Genomic DNA, 12428 nt, shown 5'->3' with positions numbered 1-12428 from the left:
CATTTACATAGTCCGACATACCGAAACTGCCGAACACTGCTTTCGCAAAACAAGTGTCTGCCTCTTCCCAATCCCCCAATTCCGCCGATACGCGGCCTTTCAGATAATTCACAGCGGGAGTTCCCGGCAGCATATTAACAAGCTGCCGGGCCGCTTCCGCGTGTCTGAACGCGACCAGCTTGGTCACCAACTTGAGCATGGGTTCCGAGCTTGTTGCGAACGTGAAATCTTTGGAGAGCAGGCCGAGGCGGGAAAGGAACCGCGGGACTGCGTCGCGAAGCAGTTGGCCGTAGTCTCCTACATTGAAATCGACGTCAAGCATATAGTGCTGTTGAATCAAATGGAAGGCTAATGGCTCCACCATCGTAGGCTTCTCAACGAGTTCATGCGCGTCTGACGCCCTGCTGAGAGTGAGATTCCGCATCTTGCCTGTGATGGCCTTGGGGGAAGCATGGCGCTGACTACTTTGGCCAAAGTGAGAGCGGCCGAGATCGAAATCCATGCTATGCGAATCGGTTTGCGGCTCCGGCGGACTCGTGTTGCCGACCGTGACGGTGGTTTCGCCGATCCAGTTGGCGACAATCGCCGCACACATGGCATGTATGCTGCGAGACACCATCTGGTCCGAAATCTCATGGCGTTGCAACCCCGGGTTTTTCTTCGCTACATGCTTAGAGAGGAGCGATACAAGCAAAACGCCGCGCGTCAATTCCTTCTTGTAGTTGACTGCATCGGCGAATGATTTTGCGAGCAATCGGTTGGTGAAGGCGCTGGTGTTGGGGACTTGAGAAAGCGTGCTCGACGCGGCCGGATCTCCATCAACGCCATGGAGTAGATCAAGGAGTTTGCCCAAGAAGTCGGAGGGAAGGAAGTTGAACCACCTCACAAACTCATCGAAGATCTGTTTCTCGGATCTCTTCTTCTTCTCCTCGGGTTTCTGCTCAGGCATCCCGCGGTCGCCAAAGTCTTCGGGCACTTCAGGCCCCTCAGCCGTCAGAGGAAACTCGAAAAGTTTTTCAATCATTTTCGGAACCGCCTGGTCCTTGTCGAAAATATGCGGACCGATATCAGGCATGATCTCCTGGATAGCAGCGTCTAGCTCAAGAAGTCTCGATGCGGGTATCTCGTCCTTAAGTAGCGCTATGATCGATTGGAACGTCGACGAAAAGTGGTCTCCTATGCCCGTACCGCGGAACTCCTGGTAGAAATCCGCCTCATCTTCCGTTCTGACCATTGTTATAGAGGTGGCAAGGGGGCTGACGAGCCAGTGTACCAGGATCTGAGACATGTCGTACTCGCGGACCACTGAGAGTGACTCACGTTTGGTTATGATCAGCGAGCCGTAGGACGCTTCGCAGTCGATTGCCGTTGGTGCGTTTTCTTGGGCGTACATCTCCAGGCACATCCTGTAGTAGTTGTGCCACTCGGTTCGGCCCTCATGTTTTTCGGCCCCCCTCGCTGGCTTGATTGTACGTTCGTAGGCCCGCTTCACCGCAAATAAGACTGCGTCCTCCAATGTGATCAACGACGAGCCGCTCTGGTTCAGAGAACTGTCGAGGAAAACTCCACCCGTAGACTCTCGATACTGCTCCAACGCGCGCCGCTTCGCCTTTTCAGTCACAAATCTCGAGTGGAAGATGAAGTCCAGATACGCTTCCGAGACTTCTGCAAACGAGGCAGGCACCTCCTCATAGAAGACCGGCCCAATGAGATTTGGTCCATCCGCGTTCGTAATATTATTCCAGTGCGTAGGCCCAGCGTACGTATAAACAGCAGACCCTGTCTGACGTATCTCAGCATATCGAGCTATAGGCCCCGGCGCCGCGTTCCACAAGGCCCAAAGCGACCATCTAGTCTCCTCCGCAGCTGTCACCTCTTCCTTAATGATGAAATCGACCAATGATTCGTCGTCCAATGGCTCGGGGTGTTTGGGATCGTGCAAATGCTCGTTACCCAACAACCCTGCAGATACGAGTGCTTCTGTGGTAGTAATATCCTTTGATGCTTCGTCGTCTAACGGCTCGTTCCTCTCAGGCTGTTTGGGTTCCGGCTTTCCAGGCAAATCCTCGATGCCCAACAACCCCAGCTCTTGCAGCTCACCAAAATTATCCATCCTCCCTTCGTAGAGCGCAAAACAGCCCTCGGATTCTTCGGCGCGCGGCAGGTAGATTGCGAGCTTAAATTCGGTGCCCGAACTCTCGAAATCCTGTAGTACGTCGTACGTCTGCTCGTCGAAGACTTGGATGTAGTGCCCTGACGTGGAGTCGGCAAGGGGTAGAGTGGTGCTCTGGCTCGCCGTTCGGGGAACCCGCAGCACTTTTGGCTTGATGGTTGCACATTCGGCGGCGAGGTTGATAGTCTTCCATTTCGTACCCTTCTCAAGGTTCCAAATGCGGAGTTGACGGTCGCGGGATAAGACAAAGCTCCACTTTCCGATCGAGTTCAGAGCGATCGGCTGCCGGGGGTTATCTACTTCTGGCGCCGCGCTCGGGGTTTGAGAGGCCTTGAAAGGCGAGAATCCCCACCGTTTCGGTGTGAACGCCGACTTGAATTTATCGAGATACCCCGCTTCAAAGAGCTCTCTTTCCTCGTAGCCAGAGACATTCCGTCTAGGTTCGTCCGCCATGTAAGTATCATCATCGCTATCCCCAAGCTCGCCTGGTGTAGTAACTTTGATCAACGTGCCGTTCGCGCACCCAATAACGACAGTTTCTAAACTGGGGCACTGCATCATCAGTGGCTTCTTCACTTGACGCGCTGCAGCGTCCCCACGATGTGTCGAGAGCGCAACAATCTGATAACGCTTGATCTCCCGTCTCCTCCATCCATTCTCGTAGAAGAAATCCGGTCCCTGGAATATCGCGCGGTAAAATCGGCCGGTCTCCGTCACGAGAACAATGTGCAACGAGTATTTCGCGGAGCTTTCCGATGGAACCAAAGTTATACTAGGCGTCTTTAACAGCGACGCCGGTGCTTCGAGGTATACCGGCCGATTCGAGTTTCGCGCGTTCGCGATCGTCCCGTCCTGCCCATCCACGTCCCCCACTGTGCCCTCCTCCATCGCATTCTGATCTCTCGTTGCCGCAGACGCCAAGAATATTCGTCGTATCTCCAAAACCTTCCTATCATCCAGCAGTCTCCATACGATCGCAGACCGGGGTTGTACTTCGGGCAGATGCACGACGCCTCCGATCGGGGGGAGATTGTCGCTGAGTGATCTCTCGCTTATTGAGATATGACCGGTTGTGGAGTGCGGTGCGTCGTCCAGGAAGGCATGGAACAGGGGCGAGTGCCATTGCTCGTCCTCGCCGAGAGCGACTGATGTCTCTGCGAACCAGGGCATCTCTCGTTGTTCTCTTTGTCGTCGTCGTGAGCGACGGTTGTGGTGGAGGAAGCAAGAAGGACCTGGACGGTGGACATCAGGTTTCCTGGAATCGTTCACGTGACGCGTTTATTCTTCCTTTCTGCTTTGGCTCGTCACTGTCACTCCTTGGTTTTCGACAGCCTCCTCTCTGCCGTCTGCGTCCAGGGCAAACCGAGGAAGGGCTTCAAAGATACAAGGTAGTCTAGAGGTAAGATGTAGTCGCTGCGATTATTTTGCGTCGACAGCATGTGCGCGGTTGTCCTTCGCGGCACATCAAGGGGGAGCGAAGATGTCTGGTGCGTTATAGCCGCAGATACGCTGCGAACTTGGGCAAACCAGTGTCATAGTATTGTCGAGTCTGGGGCGACCATGACCATCCAAACGCCAGCATCCAACATTCCCCAGGCACGCTCCCGCTCCCCTAGATCATTGATTTTATGCACACGCAGAGTGCCCATGAAGTTCCCAGCAATGTGTTCCGAAACCAATATCTTTCTTTTCAGTTGCTTTGATGACTGTAAACATTACTAAGGATGACCTATATCGTACTAACATAGAAGACGACTAGATCACAAGGTAGTTAGGTGATATCTCTATCTACTAGTGTTATGTAATGAGGGGATGAAATGCCAGATTCCATGAAGGTGATTAAGCGACGAAGGCAAACCGCATTAGGCTATGGAGAGAGGAGCGTGGGTATATGTAAGCCGTCTACAGAGCAACGACCGAGATCGCAGCAAGGATGGCACCAGCGGCGGCAATCACGGAAAGAGTGCTAGAGGACGCGCCGTTCTTGGAGCCGCCGGTGCTAGCACCAGTGGCGGTAGTGGGCTTTGCCGGGTCTACCGAGGTGCTGTTCGAGGTTGAGGAAGCTGCGGTTCCACTAACTGTGGCTGTACGGGTGGTTGATACGACGGTGGGCGAAGTGGTAGCAGCTCTGGTACTAGTGGAAGTGACGATGGCGGAAGTGGGAAACGGCCTGGGGTTGTCCAGCAGCGCCTGCGCCGGTCGCAGCATTGTGTCCTGAAATGAGAAGAAAATAGGGTCAGACGGATGCTCGATGCAAACAACGGCAATCAATCAATAGCAAAACGCTTCGCCATGCTTACAATGACGTAAAGGATTCCGTTGGAGGACTTCATGGTGTGCACAATGGTGGCCGAGATGTTCTCGCTGCCCTGCAAGATGGCAGGGACCCATCCTGGGGGGTTCTTGGCGGGGTCGTTGGGGATGATGTTGGCGTCAATGGTGCCCGGGTAAAGATCGGTGGGGATAGTGGTGTGTCCCAAACCGGCGGTGGCGATGTCGTAGATCTGGTGTGTGATGTGGTCTGAAAAATCCATAAACATGCCAAGTCAGTAATGATGTCAACAGAAAAGCCACACCGATTCCGGCAGACGTAGAAGAATTCCCAAAACTCACAGTGAAGGGTGGCATTGATCAGGTTGGGCGACGCCAAAAACTCCTTAAGGTAATCCGGGTTGCTCTGCTGCAACCGAATGAAGGAGTGGTCGGAAGGCGCAAAGAACGTGATCGGGCCGGGTCCCGCGAGGATGCTCTCGATGTACTGTACGTATTTGTTGACGGTGGAAATGTGGTAGGTGTTGTGTCCTTCATCCTGCTCCTGGTTGAATGCCTTCACGTTCTCGAGGACGTTGTTGGTGGGCAGGTCTTGCGCGAGCACGCCAGAGGCGGCAAGGACGGAGACGACGGCGATGAACTTGGCTTTGAGATGCATTGGGATTTGAGTTGAGATATGTAAAAAAAAAAAGGTGGAGGGAAAAGTGGTGGAAAAGACTGGACTGGATCTGGAAACGGCGGGACTTGGCGGGTTGCCTCCACCCCTCCGCTTTTATATGCGCCGAGTGGGAAATTCATCAGTCGGTCACAACATGACGGCAAACCCAAAAGGACTTCTCCGATCACTTGAGGAAGATCCTAATACAGAAACGCCCTCATCTCGTTAGAACCCGACGGCCAGCCGACGGGTTCAACGGGTCGCAATTTCGGAGATGTCACACTTGGACGATTTGCATTTGAAGAGGGGTTCACACGGGCAAGGCACGCTTTCATTCTTGTGGCTGGCGACGACGCACGATGGGCACAACCTGTGCGCGTCGCTTTCCCTTGTCACCGTTTTCATCAACTTCTCTCACACCCCAATTTCGGAATCACAAGCGTGTTCTCGTACGAGGGTAAATTTGCCAGGCTTATCTAAATCATTTTTTCGCTCTCCGGCGGGTGGCGGGCTGCTTCGATTATGCCTTGCCTGTGTCCATCCATGTGTCAACTTGCTACCATGAAGAGAGACCCGGGAGTCGGAGAGGACGACGGGTTTCAAGTTTGGCTTTGAGCTTGGCCGAGGAGTCTGAATACATAGATGGCGGTCATCAGTGTGATTGATCGTCGCTGAGGGTTCAATAAATAGCAGCAGTGCCACGTTGGGACGTTGGGACTCGTGCAAGCAGTTGCGTCGTGCAAGGGCGAGAAACTTGATGTGCGGACTTGGAATGGGTCCAGGGTATAGTGATGTCACCGTTGACATAAGACCCTCCCTTAGCCTCTGGTGCACGTTGAGAGACCTCCTAGGCTGAGAGTTTGTGACATTTGCGGCCTAAATACTTTACGAGCCTCACCGCGGTGGTCAATGCCGCTCTCGCCAAATCGAGGCCACAACTACAACTGGGAAAGATCGCGGAACTTCGAAGATGAGCTTTCCGAAGGAAGTTGTCCTTGGGTCCTTCGATGCGAGCCTCTCTCCCAAGATGTCCAGAGTTCCCAAGTTGTGCCTCTCTGGGAGGGTCTTCAGCCGGAATCAGCCGGCGAGATGGGGTTCCTGTTGAAAGACCGGCTGATTTCAACAGCTTTGGGGCAACAACCAAGCGGTTAGGGTTGGTCGTATGGATGCCTCAAATTTAAGTCTTTTCGTTCTCTGTGTCACCCACGGGAGGCATGCGTCATCGAATTACGTAATGCGTAATTTATGGATTTGATGAGTTGAGCCGAGTACATATCAGGATTGACGGTATCATTGACAGTTGACGAGAATTCACGGGAAACGGCTTGTCAAGAAATGAAATCTTCCGTTTTGATTTATACTTCTTCGGACTGCTAGCCAGGCGCTGCACAAGCTCGACAGGAAACACACCGACCAGGAAGGATATCAATAAGGACTAAATAATGAAGTACGCCCCCAAAATGCGCACAATGGCGAACCGCGATCACTCGGCGAGCGATGGCGAGTAGACAGCGGCCGCGTCTGCCGGTTTTGGAGATAAGCCGTTACTGATGGAGCTTGGGCAGGTCTGGCGAGAGTGAGCTTGCCAGGTGCAATGGACATCTGGAAATGTTGTCTGGCAGGGGCAAGGGATGCGCCATGGGCCTTTTTTATGATAGCCGACTTGAAGGTCGCTGTGGTCTCCGCCTCCATAGGGATCGTCTTGGTGACTTCTGCGGTCTCCACGTAACCGCCCAAGCTGTGGCCTTTGTGAAGACCGCCGTGCTGTGCGTGATGTGGATGAAGCCGCCATGACGTCCGTACAGATCACTACCCGACATATTTTGGCTGCTGTCACTGCCGGTATGACTGACGTATCGTCTGTGGTGGTTCTGAAAACGGCTGCCACTTTGGTTTGCCATGTTCTGCTTTTGCGTCGCAGAGACAGATTCGGAAGGAGCAATGTGATGAGTGAGGATTCCCGTGCGCTCCACGCCCGATTCGCGAACCGTGCGCAGTGATGGTTGTGTGAGTCACCCTCACGAGATCGCTCATATGCGCGTTCGCTCTCTTCACCTCACCCGGCTTGGCTTCCCCAAAGCTTGTTTGCTCTTTTTCCACACTCAACCGCTTTCAACTTTGCACTGTTTTGATCTTTGATAGGAGTCCAGGTTGGTGATACGGATGATATACGGAGCCTTATATGGTCAAAGTCCCTGTGGGGCTACTTCGCAATTGGTTCTACCAAAGTGTCTAAAAGTTGCAACTTCATAGTCCTCCAAAGATGCTCGCCAGATCATTCCAACGTGCGCGCGTACGGAACGCTTCGGCGTGTCTGCTGCAGCTCGCAAAGTCGAAGGTAGCAGTTGTTCAGACCACGGTAGGTGTGCCGAAGTGGTTAGCTCTCGGCCAATATAGAAAGCTGACTTTTTCCTTGACACTTGAGCAGGCGCCCATGGTGAGGAGTGTGGGAAGACGCGAGTTCACTGTGACGTGCGCAACGAAAGCACAGCCGGTATGCCGATGGATCAGGCCTATTCTCTGAAAGACGCGGTGTTGAAGACGATCTTATACCTTTATCGACTGCTTCCGCAGGTGCTTAACGAGCCATTGGAGAAAACAGACCCTGAAGTCTTTAGCATTCTGAAGAAGGAGATGAAACGGCAGACGGAGAGTATCGTGCTCATTCCATCGGAGGTTGGGACTCGGATTTAAGGTCTATCGGATATGAAACCGGGCTACGACTCACTTTCGCTCAACATCACTCTCAGAACTTCACATCCCGCTCGGTGATGCAGGCGGTCGGTTCCGTGATGCAAAACAAATACTCAGAAGGATACCCAGGGGCTCGCTACTACGGAGGCAACGAGTTCATTGACATGGCCGAAACGCTCTGTCAAAAACGAGCGCTCGAGGTGTTCGGCCTCGACCCGGAAAAGTGGGGTGTCAATGTGCAAGCGTTGTCTGGGGCACCCGCCAACCTTTACGTCTACTCGGCGTTGATGAAACCTCACGAACGGTTGATGGGGTTGGACCTACCTCACGGTGGACAGTAGGTTGACTATGATTGGGGGATCACGGATTGGAGAACAGCTCGCTGATTGCACAATATTCAGTTTGTCGCATGGTTACCAAACTGACACGAAGAAAATTTCCGCTGTTTCGACGTATTTCGAGACGATGCCGTACCGTGTTGACGAGAACACGGGACTGGTCGATTACGATATGCTGCAGAAGACGGCAACGCTGTACAGGCCGAAGATCCTGGTGGCTGGTGCCAGTGCGTACGCCAGGAACTGGGACTACGAGCGGATGCGCAAGGTACGACCGAGGTTTTGCATTTTGGAAGCAGTGGAGCAGAAAGCTGAGTGTACCGGATCTACAGATTGCGGACAGTGTCAATGCGTACCTGCTGGCGGATATGGCACACGTGTCGGGTCTTGTCGCCGCTGGCGTCCTCCCATCACCATTCGAGCACTCGGACATCGTCACGACCACCACTCACAAATCCCTACGAGGACCCCGTGGAGCTATGATCTTTTACCGCAAGGGTGTGCGGAAGGTCAACAAGAAGGGTGCAGGTAATTGGCTGCTCTGTTGATCCTCCAAATATGAGGGTTCATCTTACACATCCGGTGTCTTCAGAGATTCTGTACGATCTCGAAAGCCCCATCAACTTCTCCGTCTTCCCCGGACACCAAGGCGGGCCACACAACCACACCATCACGGGACTTGCTGTCGCCCTCAAACATGCTCAACAGCCGGAGTTCAAGGAGTACCAAAACCAGGTGCTCAAGAACGCGAAGCAGTTTGAGAACAGCTTCCGGGAATTGGGATACGATATGGTCTCTGGAGGCACGGATACTCATTTGTTATTGTTGGACTTGAGGAGCAAGGTACGTGTGCCGCGATAGGACCTACTGCAGAACGCAGCGGCAGCCGTCTGAACTAAAACCTACGTATACCACAGAACATCGACGGCGCCCGCGTCGAACGCGTCTTGGAACTCGCCAACATCGCCTCCAACAAGAACACCGTCCCCGGCGACAAATCCGCCCTCATCCCCTTCGGACTCCGCATCGGTTCACCAGCCATGACCTCCCGCAACCTCACCGAGCCAGACTTTGCTGCCATCGCGCAGTTCATCCACCGGGGTGTGGAAATCACTCGGAAGGTAGCGCAATCGGTCAACAGCAAGAAGCTGGTGGACTTTAAGAAAGAGCTTGGGGAGGGCGAGAAGGTGCCGGAACTGCAGCAGTTGAAGAAGGAGGTTGTGGAGTTTGCGAAACGGTTCCCGACGGTGGGGTATGAGTTGTGAGCCCAGCGGCGTCACTGGCTGTGGGTGAGATGGGACGAGACGTCGTCCCCTTTTCGAAGCTATCATCATAGAGTGTGATTTATAGCATAGTTGTTGTGTTCCGACAATGTTTTTTTCATTATTGAACCATAGGAAAAGGACCTGAATAGATGTGATATGCGCTTCACGTGCCATGCAAATTAAATCGCCCTAAAACGTGCTGGTTGCCTCACAGCATTCCTCGGTTGAACCTCCCAGGCTCCTTCGCCCCCTTTTCCTAACCGCCATCCGCAAAGATCGTCCTTAGGAAATCCACCAGCATCCCGCCAGCGCCATCAGCAGGTCATAGGCGGAAGTTCAACTGTTCTCATAGATTGGATCCTAAGTGACTTCGGTCGGTTTATAACCGAGAAGCGGAGGGGTTGGATCTCTCGACCATTTAACAACCCCCTTTTCGGCAACAATGGACTTTGGAAACAAGCGCCCGACCGCTGAGCGGAAGAGCAAGGTTACTTACCAGTATCATCGTAAGTTGGCGAAGGGTTGGGGATTACGGTCGGGCCGAAGTGGTCGACCGTCTCACGTTTCCCTCCGAACGCTGACCTGACGACGGTTTACAGCGGATATCGGTCACTACCACTATGGGGAGAAGCATTACATGAAGGTATGCTTTGGCTTCTCACTTCTATTGCACTATTGTACCCACACTCAAATGTAGTCCTGACCGAAACTTTCCCCGACGATATCACAGCCCGCACGCGTGAAGATGGCGCATAGTCTGGTGACGGGATATGGGTTGCAGAAGAAGATGGAAGTCTCGGTATGGAGAGAGTTTGGTCAATGACGAGTTAGCCAGGAGAGAAGAGCACGGAGTTCATGATATGCAAACTGCATATTTTGATTCCAGACGCCAAGCGAGGCAACCTTCAAAGAGATGGCAAAGTTTCACTCTGACGACTACCTGGATTTCCTGCGCCGAGGTTCGTCCGGTCCCCCTTCAGCAAATGGGAGGCCCTTTGGGAAAGATCCACTGAGCGTCCACACCTCACAGTAACCCCGGAAGACGCCGAAGAGATCCAGAAATCGCAAGCGAGGTTCAACGTCGGCGAATACTGCCCAGATTGCCCCATCTTCGAGGGACTGTATGATTTCTGCTCTATATCAGCTGGAGGGTCGATAGGTACGTTTTCGTATTCGTGAGGATATTATGACATGGTGATGTGATAACTTATGACGGAATTGCGCCGGCTGTAGCTGCGGCGAAGAAGCTCAACCAGGGCCACGCGGACATTGGGATCAATTGGGGAGGCGGGCTTCATCACGCTAAGCGTGGGGAGGCGTCGGGTTTTTGTTATGTGAATGATATCGTTTTGGCTATTTTGGAACTTCTGAAGTAAAGACTCTTTTTCGAGTAAGGCCGAAGCATGCGTGTATCGAAGCTCACCGTCATGTCAATCTTTCTCGCAGGTATCATCAGCGGGTACTCTACATAGATACAGACGTCCACCACGGCGACGGCGTGGAAGAGGCGTTCTATACCAGCGATCGGGTCATGGCTGTTTCCTTCCACAAATTCGGAGAGTTTTTTCCTGGGACTGGGGCTCTGAATGTAGGGAGGCCCTGTTGATCATTCGATTTAAGACGGGCGATTTTTTTTGATTGTGAGTTTTGATGGTAGGATGTGGGGATTGGGAAGGGGAGGCATTATTCGATTAATGTGCCGTTGAATGATGGTAAGGACACATCTGTGTTGAGTCTGGCACTTTGACTCTTGTGGATACTCATGTTCTCGCAGGAATTGACGACAAGTCATATGAGACACTTTTCCGCTCGGTATGAGAGTTCATACGCGTCCGCAATGCAATCTCGAACTGGCGCTAAAGTCTCCCCGTCTGGATAGGTCATATCACATGTAATGCAATGGTACCGCCCAGGAGCGGTCGTACTCCAGCTCGGTGCCGATTCCCTCGTCGGAGACAGATTGGGGGCTTTCAACTTATCCATGCAGGGTAAGCCTCTCTTGTACACTGTACGCTGGACGCACCACCTCATTTGCGATCTTCCCCATAGGGCATGCACAATCCGTTGAATTCATGAAGACCTTCAACGTCCCGCTGATACTACTCGGTGGTGGTGGATACACTGTCAGGAACGTTGCGAGGGCGTGGTGTTATGAGACTAGTTTGGCGGTTGGGACTGAGGTCTCGGAAGGTATGCGATGGGTGGATGTTGCGCACGGACACAACCGGGGGTTCCCAGATTGTGACATTGACATTGTCTGGTTTTTATTAGATTTGCCATATCACGAGTATTATGAATACTACACCCCAGAATACCGGCTGGATATTCCCGCTAGTAATATGGAGAATTTGAATACGAGGGAGTATTTGGAGAAGATCAAGTATGGCCCTGTTTTTCATATTGAGGTCGCTATCGAGTTGGTGATTGAGAATCTGACCACGCTTCTAACTTCGTAGCATCGCTGTTATTGAGAATTTGCGGCATGTGGCCCATGCTCCGAGTGTCCAGATGCATAGTAAGTTGTGGGGACTACGTCAAGGATAGTTGCATAGGATACTCACCGTGGGGTATCGTAGATGTTCCGTATGATCAGTGGTCATCGGATGACGAGCAGGAGAACAAGGACGATCGTATTACACGTGAGTTTATGTATACTCGATGACGTTGGGCTTGGCGATGAGAGTGCTGACGATCGAACAACTATTCCAGAATCCATGTCAGACAAGTACCGCGTCCCAGACAACGCCCTATCAGATTCCGAGGACGAAACCGGCGGCCGTCGCGACCGACAATCCTATCGCAACAACGCACGCGCAAAAGAGCTCCGCGAGCGCGATAGTGCCTCCGCAACTCCCGGCGTCCAACCCACCGCATCACCTTTACTCCGCCGCACCCTCCGCGAAAATCTGGCCCCGAAACGCGCCGAGGCCATCGAGGCAGCCAACAATCTCAACAACGGCAGTGGCCCCAGCAACGGGAGGTCGAAACTTTCTCTGGAGGATGGAAACACGCGGTTGTCGCCTCGTGAG

General features: G+C 53.0%; 3 protein-coding genes across 3 annotated transcripts; 2 read left to right on the top strand and 1 right to left on the bottom strand.

Annotated features, from left to right (window-relative positions):
• Positions 1–3814: 3814 nt before the first annotated feature.
• On the bottom strand, positions 3815–5518 carry EV422DRAFT_512841 (uncharacterized protein). Its single transcript, XM_053069111.1, has 3 exons — positions 4787–5518; positions 4474–4694; positions 3815–4387 (listed from the first exon to the last, which is right to left on the bottom strand). Exons 1-3 carry the CDS (start codon positions 5100–5102, stop codon positions 4076–4078), a joined length of 849 nt encoding a protein of 282 aa, XP_052930398.1. The 5' UTR covers positions 5103–5518; the 3' UTR covers positions 3815–4075.
• A 1656-nt stretch (positions 5519–7174) lies between these two features.
• Positions 7175–9589, top strand: EV422DRAFT_512839 (serine hydroxymethyltransferase-domain-containing protein). The gene is made up of 9 exons (XM_053069110.1): positions 7175–7252; positions 7356–7461; positions 7531–7596; positions 7677–7778; positions 7853–8133; positions 8198–8402; positions 8467–8662; positions 8727–8977; positions 9052–9589. Exons 2-9 carry the CDS (start codon positions 7366–7368, stop codon positions 9397–9399), a joined length of 1545 nt encoding a protein of 514 aa, XP_052930397.1. The 5' UTR covers positions 7175–7252; positions 7356–7365; the 3' UTR covers positions 9400–9589.
• Positions 9590–9841: 252 nt separating this feature from the next.
• On the top strand, positions 9842–11943 carry EV422DRAFT_549592 (histone deacetylase Clr6; the record flags this gene model as incomplete). Its single annotated transcript, XM_053071724.1, has 13 exons — positions 9842–9905; positions 9999–10042; positions 10130–10198; positions 10286–10358; positions 10430–10558; positions 10633–10771; positions 10846–10987; positions 11057–11111; positions 11174–11211; positions 11279–11387; positions 11449–11589; positions 11671–11815; positions 11856–11943. 13 exons carry the CDS (start codon positions 9842–9844, stop codon positions 11941–11943), a joined length of 1236 nt encoding a protein of 411 aa, XP_052930396.1.
• Positions 11944–12428: the final 485 nt, after the last annotated feature.

Source organism: Fimicolochytrium jonesii (assembly GCF_025526975.1).
Source record: "Fimicolochytrium jonesii strain JEL569 chromosome Unknown EV422scaffold_1, whole genome shotgun sequence".
Lineage (NCBI taxonomy): Eukaryota > Fungi > Chytridiomycota > Chytridiomycetes > Spizellomycetales > Powellomycetaceae > Fimicolochytrium > Fimicolochytrium jonesii.
This window is presented reverse-complemented; position numbering and strand designations above follow the sequence as displayed.

Excerpts from the sequence above, each read along its gene's own strand:
- EV422DRAFT_512839 (XM_053069110.1), top strand. The coding sequence starts at position 7,366 with ATGCTCGCCAGATCATTCCAACGTGCGCGCGTACGGAACGCTTCGGCG. Across the intron at positions 8,403-8,466 it reads ACTACGAGCGGATGCGCAAG|ATTGCGGACAGTGTCAATGC; the intron begins GTACGACCGAGG and ends CCGGATCTACAG. Across the intron at positions 8,978-9,051 it reads TGTTGGACTTGAGGAGCAAG|AACATCGACGGCGCCCGCGT; the intron begins GTACGTGTGCCG and ends CGTATACCACAG.
- EV422DRAFT_512841 (XM_053069111.1), bottom strand. The coding sequence starts at position 5,102 with ATGCATCTCAAAGCCAAGTTCATCGCCGTCGTCTCCGTCCTTGCCGCC. Across the intron at positions 4,695-4,786 it reads GATCAATGCCACCCTTCACT|ACCACATCACACACCAGATC; the intron begins GTGAGTTTTGGG and ends TGGATTTTTCAG. Across the intron at positions 4,388-4,473 it reads ACGGAATCCTTTACGTCATT|GACACAATGCTGCGACCGGC; the intron begins GTAAGCATGGCG and ends TTCTCATTTCAG.